The sequence below is a fragment of the Vulpes vulpes genome, chromosome 2, assembly GCF_048418805.1.
Source record: "Vulpes vulpes isolate BD-2025 chromosome 2, VulVul3, whole genome shotgun sequence".
NCBI lineage: Eukaryota > Metazoa > Chordata > Mammalia > Carnivora > Canidae > Vulpes > Vulpes vulpes.
Window position 1 is genome coordinate 56,028,441 of NC_132781.1, and position 24,523 is coordinate 56,052,963.

The window sequence follows — 24,523 nt, forward strand, 5'->3', positions numbered from 1 at the left end:
GCCCTGTCTCTCAGGATGATGACAAAGCTCAAGTGAGTGGACAGCACTTGTGAACAATGGAGCCACACAAGTGAAGGGGCAGCGCGCCTGATTCTGGAGCCACGCATCTGATCCAAATTCTTGTTCCAACCTTACTTACCATTGTGAAGTACTTCAACCTGTTGAACCTCACAGGACTCCTTCTTACAATGTATATACTATAGCACCTACCTGGGAGGCCTGCAGGGACTCAATGATATAGTGCTTGACAGGCATGTATCAGACTATCTAACACAGAGCAAGCCCTAGACACTCAGAGAGCAACCCCCCACCCAGTCTGTGAGTGACTCCAAGGCCAGCTTGAGCTGACTGAGGCTTGTGTCTTAGTGGTGGAAGGAAAGGAGAGAGAGAAGGACAGAAGGGAAAGAGGAAGAGAGGGAAGGAGAGGAGGAAAGAACAGGGGGAAGAGGGCTCCAACTGTTCGAGAGTCTGTGACCAGCACCCCAGGGACACAGGCATGGCTGCCCCAGCCATGTGAGGTCCACAGTGCCCCCCAGCTGTCAGTCCCATAAGGCTGGGCAAACCAGTGGCAGGTTCAATGCTCTGCAGGCTTTCTGAGACAACTGGCAAGCAGACACTCTGAGCCCCAACACTGGCAGGTGCCTTAAGACATTTCCAGAGCACCTGCCAGCCTGAAGGGAGGGACCAGCCTTCAGGAAGAGGAACTCAGCAGATGGCTAAAGGAGCCCCCCAGTGGTCAAGCATTCCCAGCCACCGTGGAGCCCATGCCCCAGCTCAGTCTAGTCTGGAGCCCACAGTGGGTGGGGGTTGGGGGGGGTCTGCTCAGTCACCCACTTGTTTCCCAGGCTGTGGCTCTTCCTGTGTCTTGGGACAGGGGGTGTGGGGAGGCTGCCAGCCACAGATGCATCAGGACAGGTGGGCCGCCGGCTGAACCTTGCAGAACTGGAGCCAGTGGAGGGGCCTGTGAACAGAGCAGAGAGCAATGGTCGGGGCTGGGCTGCAGATGCTCGGAGGAGGGGGCCCCGGGGAGGTAAGGCACCAGACCTGGCTGTTGTGTGCAGGGCATGGTTCACAGAAACCTCGTGGTTTCCCACTCATGAGACACCGATCTCTCACTGGCAGGATAACCAGCCTCTGAACTGCCTGTCAAGATGGCCAGTGTCCTGCTATGCATGGTGCCCCTCGATCAGGCAGTGCCACTGGCTAATACAGGGGTGAATGTGCGGATGGAGGTGGGGGTGCGGGGGGGGGCTAGACGTGGGGACCGGCAGCCTAGCCTGGTTTCCCCATGGCAACACTTATCCAGGGCCACCAAGCTGGGTGACAATTGAGGCTGAACAGTGTGTCTTCTGAGTCCAAGTCCAGTGCCCATGCCCCGGGCCTCTATAGCACTTCCTGTTCTCTGCCTGCTCATTCAACAAAAGGGCATGGAGGGCTTCTCAGGGGAGGCAGCAGATTTACTGAGGTGGGGCATGGCTAGGGAAGCCTATCAGTTACTGCCTGGTGACCTTAGATAGGTTACTTAACTTCATCCCTGAGCCTCGGTTTCCTCATCTGAAAAGTGGGAAGAACTCAACTGACCTTGTAGGTGGTTGGGAGGTCATGAGGTCATGTACATGGAGTTTCACAGACAGTGCTCCTACTCGTTTGATTCTGATCATTATTACCATGTCCTCCCCAGCCCCAGTCATGGGATCCATGGGAGGTCATGAGAGCCAGGCCCACAAACCACACTGGGTGCCGAATGCAGAGACTGAGGCAGAATCCTTAGTGTGGGCCATGTCCACGGCTGTAATTTGAGGAGCATGGTCCTATCTACTATTGTACCCTTTTGTTTTTGTGGCTTGGGAAGGGAGGTCTTGAAGGGAGAGGATCCACTTGCTAGCCTAACCTTGGCTACCTGGGACAGATGCTGGAAATAGCAGCCAGCACTTCCACAAAGGAGCTGGGCTGCTCCCTGCAGAACCTTATCAGACACACAGTAAGTTTAGGAGCTGCTGCCTAGCCATGTGGGGGAACTTTCTCTTCTGTATGGCCTGAGGTCCACCCAGGGCTTCAGATCCTCCACCACAAGATGCTGTAGGTCCACAAGGGACCTAAGGGGTCCCTGTTCTCCAGCGTGCTTGCTCATCCTCATTTTCATGTCTAGTTCCCAGCCTGTCACTGCAGAAAGTCTAGCTCCCTTCTGTCCTCCCTGAAGGCTCAGAAGGCAGAGGAACACACATGGCCTGGGCGAAGTCTTCCCACTTCCCACTGTCACCCTTGCTCCCTGTCCACATCTCATAGTGCACAGACACCTCCTCCCTCAGATCACTCATTATCCCTCGTACCCCATCACCAATCCCCCTGTCTTTAAGTCCCTTGCACAACTCCTAGACCTCTCCCTCTCAAGTGATGTGACTCTCCACATCCATGAGAAAAGCTCCAGCCTTGCAATTGCCACAGGTGCCCCCATCCACATGCATCTCCCTGCTGTGCCTGGACCTGGGACTGGTCTCCTCCTAGTTCTACCTGTTCTGAGAATTCACGTCATTGCCTCCCCTCCTCTCTCTGGCCCCTTCCCCCTCATCTCTTTTCTGTGAAATAAGGCTTCTTGGCCCGTCTTCATTCCAGCCAGTCGAACCCCCTAGAGGCCTGTGTTCCTCATAGCTCTGCCTTTGCCCCTATACCCAACCCTCAAGTCACTGCAATCTGGTTTTCATACCCAATGACATTTCCTCCTTTCTGTGAAACTAATGAACACCCATCATCCTTCTCCCCAGAGCCTGTGGCATCTGGAGCTAGCGACCAGTCCTTCTCAAAAGCTGTACATCCTGGGTGTCCATGATGTCTCACTCTCCTGCCTCTTCCTGTGTCTCTTCATCACTGGCACTCTGTTGCCTCAGAGGCCTCCTTATCCTCCGACAAGCTCTCACACTGGTGTTTTTTACACAGGCCTCCCTCTTTGGCTCCTGGTTTTGATTTGATTTTAAATCACTAGATATGCAAATAACTCTAAAATGTATACTTTTCTGAACCTGAGACCAATATATACAGGACTCTTCCACCTGAGCTTTCCTAAAGTATCCGAAGTTCAGATCAGGGAAGGCTGAACTTGGAACCTCCTGCTATATTTCCAACTCTACACACTCAGCCACGTGGCCTGGAAGGCAGGGTTGTCTTGGGTTCTCTCGGACTATGACCTGCCTCTTAGTGAGAGAGAGAGAGAGAGAGAGAGCAAGCGAGAGAGAGAGAGAGAGAGGCAGAGGGAGAATCAGGCTCGGCTCCATGCAGGGAGCCCGACGCGGGACTCGATCCCATGTCCCCAGGATCAGGCCCTGGGCTGAAGGCTGTGCTAAACCGCTGAGCCCCCCAGGCTTCCCTGCCTCTTCTCTTCTTACCTCCTCTTCAACTGCCACACACCAAGGCTCCCAGATTCTGTACCTCCTCTCGCACCCATTTTTTGTTGCTTATGTCACTGCCTAGTCTGAGTCCTCACACTTCTTCTACCTCCAAGCTGAGCCTCTGAAACCCAACCCCCATCAGCTACGTGAGTGTGTGAAAAAATGAGAAGCTGGGCACGCCATTTGCTTGCTTGAAACTGCCTGACCTGGCCATTTAAGCTGATCTTAAAATCCTACTGGAAAAATAAAGGGGCAAAGTAGCCAAGACAGTTCTTAAGAATAGTAGACGTCTCACCTTACCAGATATCAGACCAAAACCCAAAACAATAATGATTCACATAGTTTGGTGTTGGGGTAGGGATAGAGAAACAGTTCAGTAAATCAGAAGGGAGAGCCCAGACTTGCTTCATGATGGTGGAGGCATTATACATCAGGGGGACGGAGGGTCTTTTTGGTATATAGTGTTAGAACCACTGGGAGAAGATGAAATTAGAGTCCTTCCACCTTATATTACACAAGTGGATTCATGTCATGAATGTGAAAAGCAAAAATGCAAACTACTGGGAAAAAATAAGGCAATTATTGTGACCTTGGGGAAAGAATCAAAAAGTATAAACCCTAAAAGGAAAAAAAAATTGAATACAGAGGCACTAGGGTGGCTCAATCAGGTAAGGGTCTGCCTTTGGCTCAGATCATGATCTCAGGGTTCTGGGCTCCCTGCTCATTGGGGAGTATGCTTCTCCTTCTTCTGCACCCTGCCCCGCCCTTGTGCATGCTCTCTCTTAAATAAATAAATACAATCTTTTAAAAAATTGAATACACTATATTGCATTAAACCTAAACATTTCTGTACCAAAACAAATAAAAGATAGCAAAAACAATGTTAAAAGGCAAGTTGTAGTCTGGGAGAGGAGATCTGTCATCCATATCACCAGCAAAGGATTTGTGTTGAGACATATAAAGAATTTCAAATATTAGTAAGAGAGAGACAAATCACACAGAGAAGTGGGTAAAGGACACATGTGGGAAATTCACAGAACTCCACATGACCAACAACTACAAGGAAATGTGCTTAACCTCACTAGGAATAACGGGAATGCAAATTACATAGCACAAGTGAGAAAAAAACACTTTTACCTTATTAGATTGTAAAAAATTAATTAGCCTGACAATATCAAGCATTGGCTAGGATGTGGAAGGATGGGAACACTAGTTCAGGGCTCAAGGGAGTGTCAAACATTTGGAAGGCAATTAGCAATGTCGAGTAAAGGGGAAGATGCCATGCCTCTGCGAGCAGGGGATTCCAATTCACAAACAGGGAGGCAGCACCTCAAGGGCTTAAGCTTCAGGGTCAGGAGCTGGTTGGCAATGTAACCAGGTTCAAGTCTAGGCACTGTGAATCCATGGAGTAGACACCTGGGACCGCCTGCCCACCACTTCCTCCAGGAATCCCCCTACCCACCACTGATGGGGTCACAAGGGAGACAATGCAGACCAACATAGCCTTGCTCTTAGCCCAGGGCATGAATAGACACCTTCCCCAGGATTATCAGATTTGAGCCTAGAGCATGTTTGAGGATAATCACATTTTGGTGGTGAGAAAAAAAAACCTAGACACTGTCGATGGCCACGTTTCCCTGCTTATGGAGAAGAAAGCCGGTCTGTGGAGAGAGACCCATAGAAGAAGCCAAAAAGCCAGGTGGGAGGGAGTCCTGTTTTTGATGTCCTACAGCCCAGTGCGTCCTGTCCCTCCGTCCCTGGCTGCTCAGCCCTTCCATCTCTCTTCCTTGTAGCCCAAGGAACTGAGCGAGGGGGCCCCACCATACCACACTGCCTCTTGGTGGGCTGCCTGGGTGACCTGGCCTGGTGACAGGAGACAGTGGAGGCTGTCTGAGGTCTCAATTCCAGCCTGCACATGGTGTCTCTAAAAGAGGCTCTGGACTTTGCCAACCAGAGACGCCCATGGAAGGCCTTTGAGGAGTGTAGTGTGTGCAGGTACTGAAATTGTACTTAAGCTTAGTGTCTGTTTGCATCTTCCTGGGAAGGTACTCCACACAGTCATCATCTCTAATTGTTAACCAGGGAATGTACCAGAAGCGTCTGGAGAGTGTGTGAGAAGTGGAGTTTCTTGGGCCCCTCCTGGAGGCTCTGATTTCATTGGCTTTAAGGAGAGTCTGGTCATTGGTCTCCGGGTGACGCTCGTGTGCCCCCCAGTGAAAACATTCTGCTCAAAAGCAATCTACATCCTGGAGGAAATGTCTTGTGTGGTTGCTACAGAGAGGAAAGGGAAGAGTGGAAGCCATCCTGCTTTGTTTTTGTTTTGCACATATTGCTCAATAAATGAATCCATGCGGAGGGGGGAATTCGCCTTGTTTATCAGTGGCACGGACGCAGGATTACACTGCCTGAGTCACTCTGGCTCCCTCCATGAGTTCAGAAAATATTCTGTAAAGGTCAGCTTGCATTGCTCCGCCCCCTGTGGTTTGAACTGGAACTCGACTCCTCATGTAGCAATAATAGTGGTGATAATACGGCTAAGTGTTACGCACTGGGTCCCGGGTACTGCATGCCATCCGTGTGTGTGTGTGTGTGTGTGTGTGTGTGTGTGTGTGTCTCCTAGCAGCCTTCCATTTCATAGGTGGGAAAACCAGGGCTTATGCAGCTGCCACTTAAACTGGGATAGTGGTGGCGGGGTGGAGGTGGGGGGCAGGCATTAGTGCAAACCTGAGGCAGAAGAAACAGTGTCACATTTGAGGTGATCTGATAGAAGCAGGTGGCACTTCCTCCAGGAACTCTGTGCTGGGTAAGGTCCAACTGTTGCTCTTGCAGATGAAGGTGGAGAGAGTAACGTCTATTATGCACCAGCTGCATACTAGGCCTGTCCAAAGACTTCAATATCCTATTTCATTGACTCGTATGCAGTAATTTTATAATTGCGATTTTAAAGGGACATCTGAGGCACATTAGGTCACATGCTGGAGGGATGCTGGCTTTGTTCCCTTAGCTGGCCATGCGTGCCTAGAGAGCTGGAGTCTCCAAAGCTCTTCTGGTAACCTCCTCTGCTTCTCTACTCTCTCCTGCTCACTCCCTTTCTCACCTCTCTCCACGTGCTTCCTGCATCCTGGCTCTGATCCACTTGTTCCGGCTCTCCTACACCTCTGGACTTGCCTTGGTTTCTTCCACCTGATTCTCCCTCCAAGACAAGGCCCAGATCTGCCTCCCTCTTCTTGCTGCTTTGGATGGCCTTGGGAGGCATGCCTGGCCTCAGATGGCCCTCAGCCCAGCTGAGGGGGAAAGGTGGGAGGCCCAAGTAGAAGAGGCTATGATCTCCCTGGGTCCAGGGTCCAAGCTGATGCTGCTCTGGGTGCCCCAGGGCTCAGCCACTCCCACCCCCTGCATTGTTGACCAATAGCCTGGTCTGACGCTGATGCAGAAGAATTTCCATTCATTTGGGACCTAGGGATGGGGGGTGGCTTCTCTGCCAGTAAGTGATGCTCTCTGCTACTAAAAGGCCTCATGTTCCTGCCTCACTAAGCCTGGGGTGACCACCATGTGACAGCACCAGGGACATGTGTCTTCTGGGACTGTTTCTGAGCCAGGCAGTTGGCAAGTTTGTTTCTCCATGTCCCCTGGGGCAAGGGCAGGGGCAGGGGCAGGAGCAGTGATAATGAGCCAGGGTTCTGGTCTTGCTTTGCAGAGCGTGGTCCCCGCTGCCCGGTCTGATATGGCACGAACAGCTGGAAAAACTGACCATGTGGCTTGACTATCTCAGAGGATTGCTCTATTTTTCCTCAGCATAATTTTTCCATGAATAATCTTTAAAGCTCTCTAAGTGGCTGTTTCTTTAGCAGTTTTATTGGAACATATGAGAACTGACAGTCTCTGTGGGGAATGAGATATCATGTTGAAAAAAAAATCTGGTTTTCATTACATTTCTCTGAAGAAACCAACAGGCTGCCCAACAGACCACTCATTGATTGGGAGAGAAAAGAGCACAGGGCCTTCTAGCAACTGCTTTGCAGCAGGCGGGAGTTAGGATGATGAATGATCCAAAGAACTCAGGATCCAGAGGCAGACAGACCTGGGCTCCAGTGTTATCTGTTGTTTGCAGGCTGAATGACCTTGGACAAGTCCCCTTGCACCTCTGAGCCTCATTCTACATCTGCAAAACAGGAACAGGGGCCTGATGTGGCAGTCCCCTGTAAGGAGGAAATGCTATAGCATCCCTTCGTCCTTCCTGCAGCAAATGGTTCCTGACCTTGTGCCAGTCTCGAGCCAGGGGGCTGGTCAGCCACACCAGATTAGAGAGCTGATGTTTTACTTTCATGGGGTTCACAATCAAGTGGGGAAGAAAGACAAGTATGCAGATGATCACACTCAGGAGGGACACATGCTTTGATCGGAAGCAATAATAGATACGATAATAGCAATAGCTACAACAATAGTAGGACCACCATGACAATAATGATGGTGGTAATGGTGACAGCTGACATTCTTTGCACAACTACATGTGCCAGAAACTGCTAGAGGCTTTACACAGGTCCAATGACACTGTCTCCCAGGCCCTGCTGTTATCTCAACACTACAATGAGAGACTTGAGGTCAGAAGGGTTATGGAGCTTGCGAGGCAAGCAGCTGGTGAGCAGCGGAGCCGTAAGCAGTACATCTGAGAACACAGGAAGGTCAGAGAGGAGCTGGACGGTCTGACATCCAGGCTGCCACAGTAGTTCCAACTGAGGCAGTGGCGTATGCAGAAGGAGCAGCAAGAGCATAGATCCCGAGATGACAGACAATGGAAGCGACTAGAGAAACTGCAGGAGGCCAGCCTGGCAGAAGAGCTGAGGGCAGGGACTGTGGCTATGGTGGGGGGCAGCCAGAGCTGCAGGGCCATGTGAGAAGCCTAGAGTTTAATGAGGGGAAGGTGTAGAGATTTTTAGGAGGAGTGGTGATGTGTTCAAATTCCTACCCTAGAAAGTTCACCCTGGCAAAAAAAACAAAACAAAACAAAACAAAACAAAAAACATGGATATGGCCAAAATGACAGGTTGAGAAGGAGAAATGAGGAGAGGTGTGTAGGCGGTGGACCAGCAGGGGTGTGTTGGGAGAGGGACCCAGAGAAGCCTCAGTGGAAGCTGGTACTGTTCACTTAGGAAGCAGGTTTCGGCGGCTGATGAGAAGTTCAGATTGACACTGATGTCTGGAGGCCATGGGGTGCAGTGTTCAGGAGACAGATAGCACTGAGGACAGATATATCCATCCAGAGCTGTAAACTCAGTGAGAAGAGGGAAGGCCTGGGACAGAACCAACATTTGTGGGATGAGAAAAGGAGACAGGCTAAAAAGAAACTTGTGTAGAACCAGGGTCAACAGAACAAATATTTGAGAAAAATGTCATTTGAAATACATGGGGAGAGTGACCCTGGGCTTCACTTGTAATTCTAATGGAAGGCTCCAGAAGCCATGCACTGTTTCCCTGGCCAGCAGCCCCATCCTCAGCTGTCACTTCTTCCCCCTCAGAGGCGCCTTGTGCTGTCAGCACCCATCTTTGGGGCTGGAAAACACAGCAGTGGGCTCCTTCCCTGGGGTCTGGGTTTCTAGGGAGAGCAAAGTGGAGGGGCCTAGTCTGTCGGCCAGTGCCAAGAGCCAGCGTCCTCCTCTCCCTGCTCATGTGGACCACAGCAGACCAGCCTGAAATGTCCCAGAAACGACCTTCTGCTCAACCAGATGTTTCCCTCGGGAGAAGGGAGAAATGGAGGCAAGAGCTATTGACCTTCTCCCTTTTCCAGGGGTTAAATTCAGTGCTGCTGGCACATATGTCCTGAATTCCCAGAGAGGGTGCTGACCTCCATCCTTGGGACCAGGCGCTCCAGTCACTCGCTCTCCAGAGCCCCATCCACTTGTAACTAAGGAATGAGATGTGATTTCCTGTTGACTAGAGTCTCTCACCAGCACCAGCTCAGAGAGTCGGGGGCCGTTCCGGTCTTAGTGTGCCCAACAAATGCACACTCCAGGCGTGGTGTTCTGGCTACAGAGGGGCAGGCTCTTTAGAGGAGGATGGGGTGCCTGGTTCCCATGGGTTTCCAACAGCATCCCCATCCCTGCCTTGGGTCGGCACTGCCCACTCTAAGCAGTCTGGCAGCTGGCTGCTGCTCACGGGGTGCTTTTCAAGTCTTGCACACTTGAAATTAATGGGAGGTAACTATGGCAGAGGGGACTTGGAGTCCCAAGGCTCAAGTTTCAGTCCAGCCTCTGCCTGGGCTGCTGGGAGCTCGGCATCTAGTCTCCTTGGCCTCCTCGCTCTGTATTGGAGAAGAGAAGCAACCACAGCTGGATCTGGAGCTTCTGACCATACCACTGCAGCATGTGGCACATGGGGTGTACTTCCTCTCAATTTGAAGGGGGAAGGTTTGTATCTCCTGGCTTCTTTATTGTGTGCTTCGAGTCCCGTTCCCAGAGTAGAACCTCAGGCCCTCTCGGGGGCTGCCAGGGCCCCGTCTGGGGCTGCCAGAGTGCTCTGGCACTCGGGGATGTGGGGCCCTCTACACAGAAAGCCTTCCCTGGCCAGGTTTCATGGTTGAGCCTGGGAGCCAGTCACTGTTACACTCACACACATTCTTTGTTTCTTATACATGCAGCCCTCACGGGTCCTCATTGTGAGCCAAGATCTGTCTCTCACACATCACTCAGAATGCCCCAGTTCATTTCTTTCTGAAAAATGGCATCTGATCCCCCTTCAGCAGTGGTGAGGCCCAGATGCTTTCTCCCTGGAGTCAGAGCAAGGAATGCCAGGGAAGCCACTGGTGCCACGTGCAGAGTGAGGCCAAAGTGGAGCAGTAGAGTCAGACAGAAGTGGGCTTGCATCTCTGTTCTTCTGCTTGACCCTGACACAGCAGGCTACTAAGATGAGAGTCCAAGGAACAGAGTAGATGTAAATTTCCAGAGTAAAGAGGCAGACACTGGCTTCTCAGCTCTTGAGCACCTCACCTGAGCCCTTCCCCATTCTGAGACTCTAATGGAGGAGCCTATGGAAGGGGGAGTCCCCACCTCTGCCCAGGGGTGCTGTCTCCTCCTGCTCACTACCTACAGTGGAAGGGGAGGTCTCCCCAGACCACCTGGGGAGCCTGAAGTATGTTCCCAGCAGTTGGGAGACCCAGGGTACTCCTAGTACCTTACGCAGGCATGGGAGCCAACACGGCCCCAGCCTGAGGACAGTGGTGGCCACAGTAGGGTTAGCTGCATTTACAAGTCTATCAGGACGAGGATGGGTGTGGCCTCCCTCTGACCACAGTGGCCCCCTATGAGGAGAGTTTGCATGGAGTTAAGGGTTTGCATGGAGTTAAGGAGCTGGCAGAGGGCACAGACTCTGTGAAGGAGCTGCAGTGGTCCCAGAATGGATTGGCACATGCCCAGGTCAAAGGGACCCGTGGGATCTCTGAAAAACCCATGCAAGTGCTCATGTGTGGAAGCATCAGGGTACTTGATCATCACCTGGAGGGTTCTAAGACAGCAACTCCCACTACTAAGACTGCATCCTTTGCCCCAGGCCCTGAGGTTAGAAACCCACAGAGACAGAGAAAGTCCTGGTGGAGAGAAGGGCCAAGCACCCTCAACCATGACCATGAGAGGTCAGGCCCCAGGTTCCTACCCCTCCACCCCCAGCTAAAGGGAGTGAAGATTTAATGCCAAATCTGGTTTGGAATTGTGATTCTTACACAGAACCAGCTTTCGAAGAACCAAGCAGGGACAGTGTGAGACTCAAAAGTATCTCTCGAATGGCCTGGATATGCCAAGGCTGTCATCCAGGGCAGCAATGACTGCATAGACACTGTACTTTCTATTATTGTACTGCATGGGCACAAAGGCAATGGGGCAGGGCCCAGAGTACTCTGGGAGCCTCAAGTGCATCCTGCTTGTTACACACATGAGATACAGGGGATGAGTCCAGACCCCTGGGCTTAGCACCTGGCTCTGCTCCTCTATACGTGAGATGAGGGAGCGAGTGCCCCAGTACCACCCCTACAGAATGAGGATATCAGACCCTCACTTTACAGGGTAGTGTGAGGGTGCTGAGTGAACTCACAGGAAGCGCTTACAATAGTGCCTGGCAGTGAGTATAGGTTCAATGCACGCTAGCTAGCTATGGCTCCCGCAATCACCACCACCACCACCACCACCACCACCACCACCATCACCAGCAGCATCTTTGAGCCTCTGTTTCTCTACCATGAACCAGCTGGTGTGGTGATTTCAACACATGTCCACAAATTCTCAACACTGCCCCCGTTGAATGGGTAGGGTCTGTGTCCCCTCTCCTCAGATCTGGGTGAGCCCATGTGACTGCCTTGACCAATAGACTGTGGCAAAAGCAAGGCCACCTGACTTCTGAGGTGGGTCACACAGATGCCATGACGCAGCTTCCACTCTGCTCTTAGGACATTCGCTCTGGGGGGGACGCTGCTATGTTGGAGCTGATAACTCTGAGGCTGCCATATGGTAAGGAAACCCAAGCCACACGGGAGGCCACATGTACATGTCCTCTGCCCCAGCTGTAGCCTCATCAACAGCCAGTGCCACACATGTCCAGATGATTCTAGCCCCCTAGGCACTGAGTGCCTCTGAACCTTCGACTTCCGGCAGAGGGTGCAGATAGATAGGGTGAAGCAGAGACAAACCACCCTAGCTGGGTCCTGCCCTATTTCCTGACCTGCAGAACCTGTGCTCATAACAAAATGGTGGTTTGGTGCCACTAGGTTCCAGGTAGCTGGTTATGCAGCAGTGGTACCTGGTGCAACTGGTGAGTGAGGAGGGTCCTCTGGCTCCCTGTCCCCTGCTTTGTCAGCTGTGTCATGCTGTCCCTCCATCAGAACAGAGTCAGAGCCTGTCCTATGCTGGCCATGAGCCAGCAATCCTGAGTGGTGAGCATGTACTAGGTTCTGTGCTGAGAAAGGCTTTCCTGGCACAGCCTCAGTCCTGTGAGGTAAGCCTACGTGAGGTATTTATTCTCACAGCCATGTCATCGACAAGAAAACTGAGGCTCAGAGAGAGTAAGCTGACTGCCCAAGGTCCCACGGCTAAGAAGTGCTGGACCTGGGCTGTGAACCCAGGTCTGCCTGACTCCAAAGCAGGGCTTTTACCCAAAAGACAGTAAGAAAAGGAAGACATAAAGGTATACGGAGAGCAGGTCTGAAGGTAGGAGTACAGAAACCTGAGGCCTGTGCTGAGGTTTTCCATGGCCTTGCTTTGCTGCCAAGGACTCTTGAGAGAAAACCTGTCAGTTGGTTCAGCCACGTGGAGGCAGAGCTGACTGAATCTGGAAATGTCTTCATCAGTTTCAAGGCACACACAAACATTACTTGCCCTCTCTGGGGGTCAACGTTCTTTATGATTTTTGCTATCCAGGAAAATATTAGTTCATTTATATAAATGAAACATTACATACGGGGGGATGGGGATTGAAAACGTGGCATTCCTGGCCCTTTATTCTTCACAGCCCAGAAACTGAGAAGGTTTCTCCATTTCCGTTCTCACAGTCTATTTGTTGGTGCAGGGCTGCCAGCACGGCCACTCCCCAGGGTGGAGAGTGGGCAGCTCTGTAGGCTGCAGGGGCCATCACAGACATGAAGGGCACAGCCTCGGCTCAGGACTACGTTGATGTTGACCTCTGAGAGACCCAAGTCCCCAGCTGTTCCCAGGGCCAGGTCAGCAGTCCTCAGTGCCTGAGGCAGGCGAACTGGTTAGAGAAGCGGGCACAGCTGTGAAGGGTCAGGGAGACCAACAACCACCTTGGTCTTGCTACGCTGGCCTCCTCTGTCTCCTTCTTGTGCCACGCCTCCCTGCCCTCTCATGGCTTTTGCTGCCAGGCTCCCTGCTAAGGGCTAAGCTCCACCTGGGCAGGTCTTTGCCTGGTTCCACTGGGTACCTAGCTCATTGCAAGGGCCTGTCACAGCAGGCCCCTCGCATGTGTGTCCTGAGTGCATGAACCAGTGAGGGCATCTTGGGTCCTCTCCTTGGCAGGTGTGGGGATGGGTGCCCAAATGCTGAAGAGGGAGCCCAGAGCTGTAGCTCAAACCCCCATCCAAAGAGCTGAGGGAGGCTGCGTTCCTCCCATTCTTGGGACTGCAAGAGGCACATTCCTGTCCCTGGGCCTGGCTGGGCTCCTGCCACGCAGCCTGGTCTGACTGCCAGATGAGGGGAGGCTTCCCGGGAGCTGCTCCTCTGCCCCCCCCCTCCACAGCACCCCTTGGCTATCCCAGGCTGTGGCAGCACCCGCCTCTCTGTCCTCAGAGAGGCTTCGAGGCTAAGGTGGGAAGCCAGGACCACTGAGCACATCGGAAGCTTTCCAGATGCTCCCAGGCCCTCTGGTGACCAACGAAAACCTTAATATCCTGCTTCCAGGGCAGGAGCCAGGGCTTTGGAAAACTGGTGGAAAACACTCCTGTGAGCCGGGCTCACAGCGCTGTGTGAAAAGTGCCGCATAAGCACTTTCCCTGAAGGGAGTGCGGAGTCAGCAGTCGGCAGCCCTGGAGCTGCCTGCCTCCCAGAGCCCACTGCCTGAAGGCCCAGCGAGGAGCTTCAAGGCCCGGTGAGCACAGTCGACCCCTACGGCCCCTCTGTGCCAGGCTCGGGGGCCTCCCGACAGGGTCCTTACTGTGGGACCTGCACAGACAACACTTCAGTTCCCACAGGCGGAAGTACAGTGGAGAAGGACAGACTGGCTCTGCAAGAGTGTAGAGCACTGGGTTGGCAAGCTTTCTGTAAAAAGCCAGATGGTGAGTATTTTAGGCTTTGGAGGCCATAGGTTCTTTGTCCCAACCACTCAACTCTGCCACTCTCATGGAAAGCAGACACAGACAATATGTCAGCGGATGGGTGTGGTGTGCTCCAATACAAAAACAGGGGTGGGCTGAATTTGCGCCACAGTTTGCCAATCCTAGTGTCACAGGGGCCTGATGTGGGGCGGGAGGGTGGGGGTCAGGTGGGAGGAAAGCATCCCTGAGGCAGTGATGTTTCACGAAAAGCTGAAGGTCGATTCAGTGACAGAGGCACAATCATAACGTTGACAACAATCACATCATCCTAATAAAGTTACACTTGATGAGAGTATTCTGTGTATCAGGCACTGTACTAAGTGTTTCACAGACATGGTCTCAATAAACTCCCACAACTACCATGTAAGGGAAGTATATGATGCGCACTTTACAGATGGAGAAACTGAGGCTTGGTGGGTACGCCGATTGTTCTGTTTGCCCCGTCAGAAGCCAAGTTCTCCTCAGCTCAGCAATCACTGGAGTTGGTGACACTTTTTCTTTCCTAGGTCCCTCAGCCTAGAGGCACTGGTGCCTTACTATTCTGTATGTAATTCTCATTCCAGCTCCATTAAAGTCTCTTAATATGAGCTGGGGTAGGGTGGAGGGAGCAATTCTGTTTCCTGCCGGGAATCTGACTGATGCTGGTGGTTGGTTAGTTTGCTGGGTTCTGGCCTCACATGGCTAATAAGTGGCAGAGCCAAATGGAGGTGACAGTGGCTAGAACAGGGAAGTCTGGTGGACCCTGAGGAGGCTAGGCGAGGGGCTGCGTCCTGGCTCCCAGGCCCTGGTTTCCATCATAGGCAGGGGTCAAAAGTCTATAGCTCCTCCTTTCCTGCCCGGGGCTCAGTGAGAGGGCTGGTTCTTGAGGCTCCCAATCAGCAGTGTTAGCTTCCTGAGCCTGGCTCTATGACCTCCGGCCTAGCAGGAGGAGCTGGTACAGAACTGGGCCAGAGGCAGAGGTGGGGCCCTGGTCTCTTCTTCAGGGAGGAGGTACTGAGGCAGGTGCTGGTCAAGTGAAGGGACCATCTGGGTCAGATAGATGCCTAGAGGGAAGGGGATGCCTCTGTTGCCATCTGTCCCGATAATAAGCAGCCTGCAGGCTCACTCAGTGGCTGAGGCTTGGGGAGGCAAGGCCAGCAGGTGAGGCTGCCTGGGTGTGCGGGGCACTGGGGAGGAGGAGGCTCTCTGAGGCTCAGGGATGAAGCTCCAGCAACAAGACCCCTCTTGTGCTCCAGGCTACTGTGCACCAGAGGCCCACCTGGAGCCTCAACCTAGTCCTTCCTCGCTTTCATCCATTCGTCCATGAACTCTGGGAGGCTCAAGCATCCGAGGAGCACTAGCATTGTGCTAGGTGCTGGAGGCTCAATGGGAACTAAGTGAGGCTCAGTGACAAAGAGAATACTTACAAATGGGGGAGTCATACAGAAACAAAGAGCTACAATCAGGTCTCTGTGAGTTTAGAACAATGAGTAAGAGCAAACCATAGAAACACAAGGGAAAGGCATTCAAGGTACATGCAAGGGGCCTGGCTGGTAAACTTTCTAGAGGCCTTGCTTTTCTCAGGCAGAGATGAGGCTTGATTTTGGCATGTGGACAGAGTCACTTGAGAGAGGCTGAGCTGACCCCTCAAGGCAAGGCTAAGACCTTCCCTCTGCCATCTCACTTCCTGGGCCTTGCTTTGCCCCCTCATGGCTTTTGCTGCCTGTCTCCCTGCTAAAGCATGAGCGGGCAGGTTTTTGCCTCATTCCACAGGGTACCCTGCTCACTGTAAGTGTCTGGCTTACAGCAGGCCCTTCTGTCTCTCTGTGCCCAAAGGCTCCTGCACGCAGGAAGAGGGAAGTGGGGATGGGCCAGGTGCAGCAGGGGCAGAGGTGATGGAAGCATGTAAGAGGAAGGGGGGCTAGGAGAGGAGTCCTCTGGCACTGTCCAGAGGGTAGAAAGAAAGCATGACTGCGGGGACTTCTTGGTACATGGGGAAGGCCAGAGGCTTGGCTTATCCTGTTAAGGTATGTTAGCCAGGTAAGGCGGCAGAGGCCTCTTACCCAAACGAATTTGAAGGAGACTCAAGGGCAGAATGCTTTTTGATTTGACCCACTCTGCTCCAGAATTTTGGCATTACCTCCAGAAGAAACAGTCTTGAATGGTTAGTGTTTCCTACTGTTTCTTCTACAGCCCTCAAAAATTGCTTTAGAATCCTGCTGCTATTTCCTACATCCCTCTGATGGGAATCCTGCTCCTGTCCCCCTTAATCACTAGGGCCACTGTGCATATGTCCCAAATATGTGAATAAAGCTGATGCTCCAGAAGGGTGAGCCATCCGTGTCTGGGGGCACCAAGTCCCCCGGCATCCTGTGCATCCCTGCAGGGCACATCAACCCGAGCCCAGGCAGAGGGCCCAGTGCTAGAGGTCCAGGTGACTTGGAGAAGAACCTAGGGTTTTCTCTACCCTGTGCATGTTCCCAACTTGAGGTTCTAATCTGGCCTCTCTTGGAGCTGTTGGGTCCCAGTCTCTGTCAGAGAGATCCAGTCCAGGGGTGACCCACAGGGGCTCCATGGATTAGGAGGCTGGAAGGTTGGTGTACGAAGGCTGTTAGGACAGTGGAGTCGGCTGACCAACTGTGCCCTTGATGCCACCGTCAGGGCCAGTGCTGGCAGCCATGCCTGGGCCATTAGTGGGTGTGTCTCTACTCGGGATGGCTACAATACCTGCAAGATCTTCCTTGGAAGAGACCAGTCTTGGAGAGCTGCTTCCCGGTTCGATTCTGAGTGAGAGTCTGGAAACAAAGATTTTCAAGAGATCAGAGGGGCTCTGGTGTATCAGAGGATCATCTGTATGACGTATCTGGAGTCAGGAGACAGGACTGCTGCTAAGGGCTAGAGTCTCGGAGCCCAGGAGCACTTTGGGGTCTGCTCCAGATCTCGAGCAAGCCTGTGAACTAGGTACATTTATTGTCCCCATCTATTAGATGAGGAAACTGAGCAGTAGCAAGGTTAAGTAGCTTTCCCAAATTCACAGGAGAGCAAGTGGCAGGGGAAGCAATCAAACCCAGGACTGTCTGACCCAAAATCAGAGCTTTAATTTTTTTTAATTTTTATTTTTTTAAATGTTTCATTTATTTATTTATGAGAGAGAGAGAGAGAGAGAGACAGGCAGAGGGAGACACAGGCTCCATGGCTCCATGCAGGGAGCCCGACGTGGGACTCGATCCCGGGTCTCCAGGATCACGCCCTGGGCTGAAGGCGGCGCTAAACCGCTGAGCCACCCAGGCTGCCCTAAAATCAGAGTTTTTAATCATTACACTGCACCCCCTTCTCAGATACCCCAGAGAGGCACAAGGCAATGGACGCATTATGAGGACTGGCACATCATCATCATCATCATCATCATCATCATCATCATTATTTAAAGCATAGATTAAGAACCTCTAGGTGAAAATGATGGAGTGAAGCCAGGCGCCAGACTCCCCCTCTCTCAACAAAACCAACAAATAATCAGAAAGGCTTAGGAGTAGAAGAACTTACCAGCTGCAACTCAACAAGGAAAGGGGCATGAACTGAAGCCATGAACTTCAGAAACTTGCAGCCAAGGAAAGAAAAAGAGGATTGTGGAGTTTGATTAAGAGGTGTGACACAGCAGGGCTGCTATCCTGCCCCCTGAGGCTTCTCGGTAGATCTGAGCAGGAGTCCCTACCTTTCCCTCTTCAGAGTGGCACCAGATGTTGGCAAGAAATGGATGAAATGTGTGGACAGCGTGGTGGATACTCTGACAGAAAAGAAGGTTCCACTGAGGGGCTGATTTGAAACCTGAGGGCATCCCTTTCTGGCATGGGATACAGCCCTCGAGATGGAGGATACTCTAATCAAGACTTTTACTAGATCCCCCATAACTAAAGCCTCCTGCTTGCTCCCTGCCTCCTTGCAGCCTGAGACCCATGTTCCCTCAGGCTACAGAAGAAGGAAAAGATGAAGAAGCCTGACCTCACAGCACAGCAGGATGAAGAGCCAGCCCACCTCACACATGTGGGAGCAGGGTCAGATGTCACCCCCTCCATTGGAGCCCCAGGGAATACCCAGATGGAGCTTCTCAAATGGGAGCAAGACAGAAAGAAATGGTACGGCAACCTAGTGAACATTCTCTCACACAAAAAAGGAAAGAGAAAAGAACAGAGCACTGCCCAGATCGCTCAGCTGAGGAGGCAGCCCCAAAGGACACAAGGAAATCTTCCCCCCACCACCCCCCACCGCAAGTGCTCTGAGCTGGAGGACAGCTTATTTGGAACATAGGTTGAATAAAGCAAGACCTGAAAAATGAGATGATGATGTAAAGGAGTAAGATGGAAAGGGAGACTGGGGTCCTAGGGGATCAATCGAGGATCAGATGAATCCCTAAGTAGATTGTCGGAGTGCTTGTGAGGAAAAGATAGAGATTACGGCCTTAGGAGGAAGCTAGGGTCCATGGAAGGTAGGGAGCACCAACATATGGATTCCTGGAATCCCTGAAAGAGGAAAGCCAAGAAATGGCACAGGAGAAGTCAAAGATAACCTGAAGTGTCCCTCCAAAAGGAAGAAAGGGCATGCCACCACGTTCCAGAGAAATTTAGAAATTTGGTACAAAACACTTCACTCTGAGCCATTCCTCTTGTGCCTTTGAACTTCATGGAACCCTTCCCCCACCAGGCAGAGACAGTAGGTCCCTTACAAGAGGAAAGGATCAGACTGGCTGGAACTCCTCTACAGTAGCATCCAGTGTCAGAAGGCAATGGGGGCAGGGTCTTCAGGTGCCGGGGGAGAGGCATAGAGGTGCACCGCTCAGCAAGGCAAGACCCGGTCGCATGTGGATGTTTTCATAAAGGAAATCAGAGTGTGCAAGACTTGAGAAAACCTGCCTTGTGGTGGAATCCAGCTAAATAAGGGAGTCGTTAAAATAAAGACTCCAGAAATGGAAAAGCTGTGGAAGAACACTGGTGGTAAGAAATCAATCTGTTTAAAAACACTAACCAGTAGGAATTATGGTTCCTGAACATAATGTGTAAGTTAGAAACTTGGTTTTATTTATTATTAAATAATAATAAACTATTATCACCATGTGTAGTAATAATAACACGACTAACAAGAATTTGGAAGATGGTGAAGAGGAGAGGAAGGCGGGGGCAGAGAGGGCTGATCTTTTGTAACTAGTCAACTGACCCTATGCACAGTGGAGGCCTAGTGAAGACAGGACTCACTGACTCAAACCTCTCTTATTAACCTTAGGAGGCTCTTTTAGGAAATTACATTTCTTGTTCTAAAGAAATATTTATTCGCAGAGGAGTAATTCCTTAAATTTTTTCAAAAAGATTTTCTTTATTTGACAGAGAAAGAGAGAGAGAGAACAAGCAGGGGTTGCTATAGGCAGAGGGAGAGGGAGAAGCCTGATGTGGCACTCGGTCCCAGGACCCTGGGATTATGACCTGAGCCAAAGGCAGACGCTTAACCTACTGAGCCACCCAGGTGCTCACAATTCCTTACATTTTATTTCAGTTCCTTTTTCTGTTACTTTCAATTAAAAAATCAAGTATGGCATGATCCAATTTTAATAAATTCTATCATTTCATCCAACCATCTGTCCTTCTCTGTGTCTATACGCACTTCTTATCCATTAAAAATGTGCACAATTATGTTCACCTAATGCTAAAGGTCATGCTTTCTAGGTGGTAGGAGTTTGGGCAATTTTTCTTAAATAAAATAAAATAGACAGAGAGTCAAGAAAAACAAGCACTGTTTGGGCCCCTTGGTCCAGTGTCTGGAAGCTGATGGGGGCAGAGTGTTAGAAGTGCTCCATCATCAGGTAATAAAGAAGCCACTGCATCTTTCTGGGTGGGGAGCTAGTTTCAGGACATGAGTTGAGCCATGGAGGGTGGGTTCCTCATGAAGAATCAAATGCCCTGCATGTTCTGTGTCATTCAGAGCCAGGGCCTCCCCGGGGAGGGACTCTGTCCATGGTCTGGGCCCCAGGGGTGAGAGTGAGTGCAGACTTCTTCCCTTGATTTCCCCACTTGGACCCTAACAAAGGGCCTTTGTAAAATCTAGGCTATTTAGCAGTAAGGGCAGGGGGGTGTCCAACGTCCTTCAGAGTGGAAGGAGTAATTACTCATGACCTGCAGCTTGTCCAAGGATTATCTCATGGTCAGAAGTATTTATAGACCATTTTCTTCCTTAAAAGATATTAGTGTTAATGAAAAACTGCTGTCTCTTTAATTGTACTACTGGCACATGAATGGAAAATATTATCCCAGGACCTAAGTGGGAATAATTTCACACTCTGGGGTACTCTTTTCAGGAACAGCAAATGCTTTGTAAGTAAAATGAGCTTAATTTGTGTCAAACAAAATTTTAATGGTAATCTCTGGCCTTCATTGGTTGTTGTTACTATTATGTAATAGATCAAAATTTCACATTATACTCTGCTTTAACAAAATATTATACAGTAACAACTAAAGATATTAATTATGTCTATGTTCCCAAAGACGGCTAATTATTAGAACCACCCAGGGAGCTTTGAAAAAATTACAAATTTCCAGGCTCCATCACAAACATACAGATGGTTATAAAGCTTCCCAGGTGACTCTGATTCACAGCTAGGGCTGAGAACCAGGACTACAGATACGGCCAGGTATAGAGCTGATTGAACAGCTGTCCCCAAGGTCCTAGTGAGTGCCTCAGGAATAACTGGGCATGTTTCTAGTGGCCACAGTTCCCTACAACTTTCAGTGATTTTTGATGAAGACCAAGTAATCAAACTAGTCAAATTTTCAATACAAAACTGGAAGAGATAGATGGATGGATGGATAGATAGATAGATAATGGGATTCAAAGAAACGTGGCAGCCAATAAGATGAGATTTGAAAGAATACATGTAAAGTTGACATTTAGGGGGAAATGATCAATTATAAGATGGCTGAGATTTCCCCTGATATATCATCAGGTCATATGAAAAGTACTGAGACTCTTAATTGGCCTCAAGCTCAAAAAGAGCCAAGAAGGTGTCCAATCAATGTGGCAGACAGAGTTGATATGAAAAATCCTCCTTCTCCCTCTAAATACATAAAAATGCTGGATAAATTCCCAGGTGCCACAAATGAAGAAAGAACTGAAAGCCAGAGCAGGGTGAGTGGAAGATGAGGACAAAGGGCTCAGAGAGGGCTCCGAGTCTACTCCAAGGAGCTGCATGGCCTGGAGATGGGGCCTCAGCTAGTGCCAGATGCCAAGAATGCAGACAGCTGGAGCCACAGGGAGCTGCCTCATCCACGAAACAAGCTCTTGGAGAATTCTGCCAGCCTGGAGGCATGGCTAGAACACTGCCTTCCCCCCAGTATTGTGGGGGGTGGGGAGTCACTCATGAGGACCCAGAGCACCAAGCCTATCTTATGCACAGCTGCGGAGTCCAAGTTCATGCTACCTGTACAGCATGGGAAAACCAGGCTGAGATGTTCACAGAACAATTTCCTAAGAACTATGAGGCCTGTTGCAGCTGGGGCCAGAGGTTGCATTATTTGTTTGTGCTTATGTGTGCTGTTGCAGGGGCTGCTGCAGTGACCTTTCACAAGCCCTGCAGGTGGCAGCTCACTGGTCCCCAGTGGCCAGGCAAGAGCGGACACTCACTTGTAGTTGTCATCTTCCACAAACTTCTGGAGCTCTTCAATGTAGCGTACGGACTTCAGGTACTTTTGTACATGGGGCAGGGTTGTAAGGTGATCTGCAAGACACAGACAGAGCCCAGAGGCTTCAGTCTTTCCTCATCCCCAAATGAGAAGTGATGTTACCATCGAAGACACAGGGCTCTGCCCTTGAGGAGCTCCCCCACCCCAGATGGCTGGGCCATAGACCACATACCCTAAAGTCACCACCGTTCCTTGGCTGGGGAGAGAAAGGCTTCCAGAACAGACCAGAACCAGGTGTTTGTACCCTAAAACAGGTTTCCACTGGGGTAACTGGGCAAGCGAGATGACAGCCCCTACATGACAAGAATGCGAGATGAATGAACAAACCCTATCCAGTCTGGTGCAGAGATTCGACCCAGGTCCCAGCACAGCTTGAGAGTCTGGCCCATGGGCTGGAGCTGCTCTATCTTGGGAAGAATGGGAGGGGCCTAGACCCCTGAGCACCTATTCTGTGCCAGGCTCTGTACCAGGTGATTTCCAGAAGGCATCTGATTTAAATGCCACACCTGCCTCATTTGGGGAAAATAATATGCCTGTTGCACTGGGAAAGAAACCATAACAACTGGCAAATAGCACATCATTGAGAAGTGGCAGAGCCAGGTTTCAACCCCATCAGTGGACACCTCTGCCACACTGCACCACCTCTTTCTCAGATGCCCTCCACAGACCTCCATGGTCACTGTACCCAAGGGGGCCGAAAATCCTCTCTGGTCCTCTGCCATTCCTCAAGGGGTAGGACAGAACAAGTTGAAAGAAGGGGTGGAGGTAATAAAGGAGGCTGTGAAGAGGAGCAGAAAGGGGGTGGCGAAGTCCCCTTGCTCTTGGGGACGGGCATCCAGGTGCTGGGAGGAGCTCCTGACGGCTCTGTCCCTTAACTGCAAGATTTGGAACAACTCATTCTGTTTCTCTAGAGCCTCAGTATTCTTGTCCTGGGGATAATGACACATGCTTCATGAAGCTGATGACTGAGAAGATGCAGGTGAACGAGGGTAAGAGTCATACGAGGATTTACTGAGCTCTAATGAAATGCTGGAAAGTGCTAAGAGCTCTGCATGTATTATGTTCCCATTTCTACCAATGAGAAAAACCTCACACTTGGGAGGAAGTGACTTTTCAGGAGGCAGAGCTGAGATTTGAGCCTGAATCTATTTGACCCCAAAGCTGAGTGTATAATCGCCCCACAGGCCAGAGGGACAGCAAGTGCTGATGTACTTGTGAATGGAAAGGACCTGGGCAGGGGAGGACTGCATGGGGAGTCTGGGCCCCTCACTGCTCCTGTGTTCAGGACAGCTGATCTGGAAGTGCCTGTGGAGGGGTTTGGCAGGGGTGGAGGGGGCTTTTACTTCAGCAAGCCTGCCCCATAGAACCCCACCCTGGCTTCCATGTGGCCTTCCCAAATGGAGGCTGTTAGTTTTCTCATGCCCTGTGTATTATAGGTGGGGTTGGTTTCCTTCCTGCTCCCTTTGCTGCTTCCAGAGTTTTATTCCTCCACCCACTTGTGAAAACCCTGCTTCACCCTTCACCAGAGGCACATTCCTGCAGCTCTACTACCTATTCCTCTCTTCATTGCTGACTTCTCCTGGCTGGCATCCTGGTTATTCTTGCCCCTTCCTGGAGGACCTGGACACTGGTTCACAGTTGAGTTCCACAACACAGAGTCCATCATCATCCTGGGTGGAATCGACATCTACATGGATGGCCTACCCAGTGTTCTGACTTCTCTATTCCTCAACTTCATTTCTGACAACCAGTCATACTTTGGATCTGGTCATGTGTAGCAGAGCGTGGCCAGTTTTACCAAGTCATCTCCTTTTTTCTTCTAGGCCCACAGCTAGATTACATTTCCTAGCCTTGCCAGCAAAAATGATGAGCACCATGTACAAATCTGGCCCATAAAACTTATTATTGTATGCTTCTCTCTCTTCCTGCACCTGCCGGCTAGTCCACTAGAGGACTCTGAGGCCATGGGATATGGTGGCGCCACCACATGGAGGAACTAGGGTCCCTGAATCCTCTTGGAGGAGAGCTGCCTGGGGGGCTGCCCGCAGGCTCTTCATGGATGAATGACCTGGGAACCAGAAAGACCTGGGCTCCGCTGCTCCCCATATGTGTGGTCTTAGACAAGCAACTGAACTATTTTCAGTCTCAGTTTCCTTGTCTGTAACACAGAGATGTTTCTGAGGATCGAGCCTGTGGTTAAAGGGTCCAGTACATGTTGGATGCTCAAGATATTAGAATGAAGAGCTTTGTAGAGCTTTCTAGAACTTTCTCACTGATAAGGTGCTGAATTCAAATTTCAGTGACATAAAGTTTCACAATTCCAGCAACCAGGAATACTAACCATAGCTGCAGGAAACTTGTAAATCAGCGATTATTCGGAGAATATTATTCATTTGATTGGATCTTTGTTCATTTTCCATGATGCTGCCCGAGGCGGGATATGCAGAATCAATGTAGATTAGATCCAGAAGATAGATTCCTAAAATTAAAGAAGGTATTTAGTAATGTTGGACACTCACCATTAATCAGAACAAAATAGCACAAAACAACACTGCTGTGCTAGAAGGTATAAAGGGTGACTTATGGAAAACCAAGATACTATTCTGAATTCAATTCTAATCCTGACTATTAAT

The 24,523-nt window shown here is 50.7% G+C and overlaps 1 protein-coding gene across 26 annotated transcripts in view; it reads right to left on the bottom strand.

Moving 5' to 3' along the window:
- Window positions 1–24,523, bottom strand: part of RALGPS1 (Ral GEF with PH domain and SH3 binding motif 1) — a 291,129-nt gene that overhangs the window by 28,546 nt on the left and 238,060 nt on the right. For all 26 annotated transcript variants that reach the window (XR_011999844.1, XM_072748577.1, XM_072748581.1 and 23 more), the window contains exons 10-13: window positions 24,232–24,369; window positions 21,832–21,925; window positions 16,897–16,964; window positions 835–961 (exon numbers count right to left, since the gene is read on the bottom strand). Coding sequence is in view for 25 of the 26 variants with exons in the window: in XM_072748577.1 (XP_072604678.1) it covers window positions 835–961; window positions 16,897–16,964; window positions 21,832–21,925; window positions 24,232–24,369 (427 nt within the window). In the remaining variant the exon portion in view is untranslated. The remainder of the gene's footprint in view (window positions 1–834; window positions 962–16,896; window positions 16,965–21,831; window positions 21,926–24,231; window positions 24,370–24,523) is intronic.